The sequence below is a fragment of the Trachurus japonicus genome, chromosome 13 (genome assembly GCF_045865225.1).
Source record: "Trachurus japonicus isolate A0001 chromosome 13, Traja_1.0".
Lineage (NCBI taxonomy): Eukaryota > Metazoa > Chordata > Actinopteri > Carangiformes > Carangidae > Trachurus > Trachurus japonicus.
The window spans coordinates 41,767,359-41,774,128 of record NC_140919.1 but is presented as its reverse complement, the minus strand read 5'-3'; the positions used below and the strand labels follow the sequence as shown (position 1 = coordinate 41,774,128).

The window sequence follows — 6,770 nt, the reverse complement described above, 5'->3', positions numbered from 1 at the left end:
TTAACACACTTCTTCTGCTATGTTTAAAGGGATCGTTCAACATTTTGGCAAATTGGCCCATTGCCATAATCCCTATAGTTTTAGGAGTAGGTTCATTACCTCCTATTTGTCGGTGCAAGCTACTTTTAGAACGGCGGAGCAGAGCTGTGAGCTGCTCAGAGCTACGCTACGGAGGCTAATGGGATTTCTTGGTTTCCCTCATCAAACTCATCAAATACACAGAGTTGTTTTCGGGGGGAAATTCACGCAAAACCACTGATGTGCGTTCCCGTCTGGGGCAGTTTTTCGACAAACAGTCTCTGCATTTGCCTCGAAAACATCTCTGTCTCGGGTCGGTGTTTAGCTCAGTTGGTAGAGCACCGGCCCCAGGCTGTAGTCCTCGCTGCAGGCGGTTCGAATCCCGCATCGAGCGGCCCTATCCTGCGTGTATCTCATCCTCCCAAACTGAACACATTCTCTGGTTTCTTCAGGATTCAGTCAGGATGCTCCTTGAACTTGTAGCATCAGGAAAAAATACATATTGAATCAAAATATCAAGAATCAATCAATATGGAGGAAAAATATAACGTGATAAAGTTTCGCCCAGTGTTTGAACAGTTAACGTTGAGCTGGAAAAGGTCTTGACTCACCATAACGCCGTGGCTCAGAATGATGGAGGAAACAAACACAAATGTGAACGCACATTTAAAGCACATCAGAGAGGTGCATTTCAAATCATGTTTTACCAGTAGCTTTTACGACGCTGGTTATCCACCTACCTGTAACCTACAGGATTTGATTTACATTGTTGTCTTTTTGTCTTTTTGTCTTTTTTCTACCATACATCAGCTCTAAAATGTGTCTGTAGTCTTTCTCCTTCCTTTAGCTGCAGCTGCTGCTTCTGCAGCTCAGACTAACTCTACAGCAGGCTACATGCTGACGACAGTAGGCGGAGTATCAGACGGCAGAGTGACCGGCTGCTGTCGCACTTTTTACTGCCATGTGATATCGAGGAAATACGACCATAGCCGATTATCGAAATCAATCAAAAATGTATTGGTATCCCGAATCGAGATTGTTTTATCGCCCAACGCTAGTCACTGTGCTGTGAATCCAGTCGTAATGGGTACTGACCAACTTTTGGCCGATTAAAGATTATTCTTGAATGGTTCTAATCAGCTGAGGACTCGGCCGGGCCCTAGAGAAGGACGGCTTGAAAACTAAATCTAACTAAATTTAGGATCAGAGTGTGGTTCAGGCTGCTCTGATGACCCGTACAGTCTGAGCCACACAGGGCTGAATGTACTTCAGTATCATTATAGGATGGATGTGTGTGTAGGCGCTTCAGTGTGGGTTGCAGCGTTTCACACAACACACACACACACACACTCTGAAGGAAGACAGATGCCTTTTATTCATTGGCTGTGAAGAGGATAGACAAATGTGTCCACTGGGGTTTACACACACACACACACACACACACACACACACACACACACACACACACACACACACACATATACAGAGCGCGTGTGCATGCACGGCAGCAGTTTTTGGGGGGCTGGGCACCAGATGAGCTTGGTGATAGAGACAACAAGGAGCGTCCCCCTCCATCTGTCTCACACATACATACAAACATACACACACAGACACTCTAATAGTCACCAGCTGGGGCTAACAGAGAAAGTGTGTGTGTGTGTGTGTTTGTGGGTTTTAATCTGAGTGAATATTAAGGATAATTAAGATAATAAAGTTGCTTATTTGATGAGGTCTTAGGAAGGTCAACAGAGTCCCCCCAGCCTCTGTGGAGCAGGAGGGGGAGGGGGAGGGGGGTGATTACTACAAACCTGAAGGGCCTTTATTTTATTGAGTGTGATTTTCTATAGTTTATCTGTAGAAGAGTAAAAATTAGGCCTGGGACGATAATCAATTAATCGCACCATAAATGAAAATGAACTCGATAATTTTTACGGCCTCGATAAATCGCATTTCGTGGCAACCGGCAGCGATAGCGGTTAAGCTAAACATGTCACTTTTTAAAGTTTTAATATTTATTTCATGCAAGAAAGTCACAGTTTAGATCCCCAGTCTGTGGTCAGTTTATCCACATATCGCCTGTTAGGAGATTTCCTCCGACGTTTTTGGAGCTAATGTGGTAACAGCGAGCAGGAGGAGCGGGGCTTGTTCCCACAGTCTGCAGCCGGTCTGCTGAGCTCATGGGCCGGTCAACCTCCGCCGTCATCCCGGGGGAGAAAACGAGCTGGTCTCATTGATGAAATCTAACAATTGTGGCAGTAACATTAGTTTGTTTGAATGAAAAGTGAAGCTTCAGATGTGTATTGGACAGAAGAGCTGCACTGCACTGTTTATTATGTTTTGTTTGTTTTATTTATTTATGATGGTAGGTATATAAGTTCTTGTCATTCCAATTACAGTAGTAAAAAAAAAAAATACTCATGAGAAATAAAAGTTTATCGCATTTAAAAGGGTCTACCTGCATTATTATGAAATATTATTTAATTAGTGGTTAATTTGTTCTCAAAAAAATGTTGACAATAATATCGTTTATCGGCAATATTGTGTGGGACAATATATTGTCCAGCAGAATTTGTTATCGTCCCAGGCCTAGTAAAAATAAATCATCCATCACCTTCTATGACCCTCTTTACTCCAAGTGTTTTACATGTATGGATCAGTTGTATGGTGAACCGTCTGTCAGTTGTTTCATCTGGACCTGTGTGTGTGTGTGTGTGTGTGTGTGTGTGTGTGTGTGTGTGTGTGTGTGTGTGTGTTTCAGGATGTATCGTGTCTGAACAGAGACAGCAGTAAGGTGATAGTGGTGGACTGTAAACGCGAGGCCTTCAGCCTGCAGCCCTTCAACGGCATGGCTCTGAAGAAGTGGGACGGGAACTCCGAGGACCGGACGTTGTACGACCTCGCCAACTTCCTCAAAAGTAAGACACCGCCCGGCCGTCCCACCTGCCTTTTCTTTCCTTTACTTTTCTTCTTTTCTTTTCTTTTCTTTTTGTGTCCTTCCACATTGCAAAGTTCACTGAAAGAATCATCACGTGGCCTGAAGGAAGACTTAAGATAGAGTTACAGAAATCAAGTGGGGATCTTCCAAAGTCAATGTTTGTACAATAGAAAACTCCCCCGCTGAGCTGCTGGTGCCAGGACAGAACACTAGTTTGTTTGTTGCCAGGAATAAACCTGCATGTGACGGCCTGTATTCAACCCGCTGACGCTTCATGTGAGTTTTGGATGGAAGACAACGGGGAAATAGGAATGATGTGGTGTAGAAATGGGCGACCGAGTCCTCCAGATGTGTGAGGTGTGAGGTCGACCAGTAGGTGTGTTTCCATTACCGCTGGAAATATGTAAAACTTAAATATCGCAAATAAAAACTACTAATGGGAACGCCTACATTTCAAAAAACCTCTCAAATATCGCCAAAACATTTTGATGCTCTCATGAGGTGGTTTGTCAGACGTGTTAATTTAAGAGTGAGACAGAGTTGTTTTCGAGGCAAATGCAGAGTCTGCTTGCCGAAAAACTGCATCAGCGGTTTTTGCATGGATTTACTTAGAAAACAACTCTGTTCTGTTATTATTTCATAGCGTGGTGAATGTGCAGCTCACAACTTGTCCACCAGAGCGTTTTGGAGTTGTTGGATTGTGAAATTGTAGAGTTTGATGAGGGAAACCAAAAAAATCCCATTAGCCTCCGTAGCGTAGCTCTGAGCAGCTCACGGCTCTGCTCCGCCGTTCTAAAAACAGCTTACACAGACATTATGGGCCAATATGCCAAAATGTTGAACTATCCCTTTAAAAGGGACCACTGGTCCTGGCTGGCTGGTCCCATAGGAGGCTCTTCACAAATGTCCAAAAAAGGAGTTACTTGGATAAACTGACCACATATTGAGGATCTATACAGTTACTTTTCTTGTCTGGAAAAATATGAAATCTTAATAAAGTGGCAACTTAAAGGTATAGTACGTAGGAATTCCCCCCATCTAGTGGTGCGGTTGCATTCACGTGAAATGGAGCAGAGGTCAGTCGCTGCATGTAACAAGATAAACAAGCGTCTATGTAAACAAGTGGTCCGCCAGCACGAGGCAAAACAATACAGGCCTGACAACATGTTGTCATGGTGATGTTGCATTGTTTACCTGACCCACGTTTTACCGTCTTTCTCTCGTCGAGTAAAATGACATCCGGTTGCTTTTTTTTCTCTTTGAGTTTACCCAATCAGCACTCAGTAAACCTCAAGGAGTTTTTGGGTGGCCACCTACCCTGAGGCGGGGGCTTGTTGAGGCCCTGTAGACGTTCCAGGAGATGGTCCTTCAGGGGCGCAGCAACAGACACTTCACATGAAGCCAGTCTGTCGCCTGAACACCTGCATCTTTCTCTGTTTACTCCCACCGTGTCTTTGAATACGTACTAGTGGAACTGACATAAAACATGATGGCAACTCACATTTATCCGGCATAGAACTGCTTCCATCAGCATTTGTTGCATTAACTTTGTATCGATCAAGAGAAAATCCGATGAGATCGACCGTATTAACTTGATATTCTCGATATTCTCGATATATACTCAATATTCATGACATTTAATCAAATTTTACTGTTTCCATAAGGAATTTTTAATTCAATATTGCTTAATGTGAATAAAAACGTGCAGATGGAAACATGTCCTGATCCAGTTATTAAATAGTTGTTGATGCATTCTTGGTTTTCATGTCTCAGTCCGTCTGATACAAGAGGAAAAGATCTGCTCCTGTTTGACCTCCTCTCTCTCTCTCTCTCTCTCTCCTCCGTCAGCCATCGCTCTGAGTGGTGTGGATGACGTCCGCTCCGTCTTAGAGAACTACGCCCTGGAGGACGACCCCATCGACGCCTTCAAACGCAGACAGGCTCAGCTGGCACAGGTAGGAGGAGAAACCAAACCACATCCATGTCCTTCACTGTAACTCAGTACGTTTACATGACACTGAAAAAAACAAATTATTGCCTTAATCCGACTAGAACTGGACAACTGAAGTGCATGTAAACACCTTAGTCCGACTGAAATCGGAGTTGAGAACTCCGATTAAGACACCCAGATAATGCGATTGGAATTAGATTTTCTCCGTCATGTATTAATACACCTTAGTCGGAGTAGAACTGGACAATGCATGTGCGCTGCTCCACAACAGTAGAGACGGCACCAAGTGGAGCAGAGAAGCCGCCCGAACCCGGCAAAGTAAAGAAAAAAACCCAACGTCAGCGCCCCAGACTGGCGCATCTGGTCGGGAACTGCAGTTGAGAATTTATTATGAAGCTTACTACGTTGTTTTTATTCAGTTTTTTACGAGGTGATAGAAAAGTCAACAGGACAGGGTAACAGTATTAACCCGCTGAAACGACGGGTGACGCCGCATGAGGGGGCGATGGACCCCGTCAGTTATTACATTTTCAAGATTCAAGATACTTTATTGTCATTGTACTTGTGTGTACAACGAAATTCAAAGTGCACAGTCAGATACAGACTCGTTAAAAAAAGACAGGAGAATAAAATAAATAAATACTAAAACAATATACATCACTCGCACAACATCATTCACTCACTGATCCACACACATTCTGAAGCATCACGCACTCTCAACACTTCTCAGTTGCATGTAAATTGAGACAAGGACAGAAGTCCGACTAGACGCCAAAATCAAATTTTGAGCCTAGCTCGATTTAGCTCTGCATGTAAACGTAGTGAGTGATCTGAATCTGACTGAAGAAGAAATAAATAAATAAATAAAACACAGTAACTGATGTGAATCTACTTCCTGTCTTCCGTCCGTCCGTCAGGAGGAGGAGCAGCGTCTGGCTGAAATCTCCCAGCAGAAGAAACAGGGACTCTCCCTCGGCACCATCGCCTCGCGGTTCTGGCGCTCCAAACAGCAGTGAGCCCCCCCCCCCGCCCACACCCCCCCCCTCCCACACCACACACCACCCCCCTCTCATCCTTCCACCGGTCGCAGGCAGCCCCCCCCCGGCTCTCTGCCCGGCGAAGGTGAAGGTGAAGGTGAAGGTGAAGGTGAAGGTGAAGGTGAAGGTGAGGGGAGGGAGGAGGGAGGAGGGAGCTGTAGCGGAGCGGCCGCGAACCAATCACGTCTCAGTGGGCCGGTTGCAGCATCGGACATCGGAAAGGGGGCGGGGGGCGGGGCCAATGAGAGAGGCACTTCCTGTTTGGTGTGGGCCGGGGCGTCGGTGCCCCCCCCCCCCATCTGGGTGTCCAACTGTCCACTGATGAACACGAGGCCGCAGCAGGACACGAGGCCGCTTCAAACTCTTTGTCGGCGGCTGGAAGCAGATCTGACACCAGCACCGCTCCGGTCGGACCCCCATCGGACCCCCATCGGACCCCCCCTCGCTCACAGTCAGGAATCTGATTTGAGATCAGCGGTACTCTGTCCTGTACCACACCTCCAGAATGTGTATTTTATTTTATTTTAGTTTGTTTTCTATTCCTCTGTGTGTCGGACTGAGCTGACGTTGCTGCAGGCCGTTGTTAGAACCATGAATTATGTTTCTAAAAAAAGAGAATTACAAATAAAACAATACATAGTACTACGCTCAAGAAGTTTATTCAATATGTCAGACCGTCGTCGTGGTGATGAAGACTGCTGAACGGCGGCTGAGCCTTCACCTCTTCGTTTCTCTGGATCTTTCATATTCACGTCAGTTAAAGGTTTTTTCCTCTAAATTATTCCAGTCGTCCCAAACTCCTCAGGTGACAAACACAAAGCGGTTGTGT

The 6,770-nt window shown here is 45.4% G+C and overlaps 1 protein-coding gene across 2 annotated transcripts in view; it reads left to right on the top strand.

Annotated features, from left to right (window-relative positions):
* timm50 (translocase of inner mitochondrial membrane 50 homolog (S. cerevisiae)) overlaps positions 1 to 5,963 on the top strand; it is a 60,829-nt gene extending 54,866 nt beyond the window's left edge. For both annotated transcript variants that reach the window (XM_085796592.1, XM_085796591.1), the window contains exons 9-11: positions 2,777 to 2,933; positions 4,802 to 4,908; positions 5,822 to 5,963. In XM_085796592.1, the coding sequence (XP_085652718.1) occupies positions 2,777 to 2,933; positions 4,802 to 4,908; positions 5,822 to 5,920 (363 nt within the window). In that variant the 3' untranslated portion in view covers positions 5,921 to 5,963. The remainder of the gene's footprint in view (positions 1 to 2,776; positions 2,934 to 4,801; positions 4,909 to 5,821) is intronic.
* Positions 5,964 to 6,770: the final 807 nt, after the last annotated feature.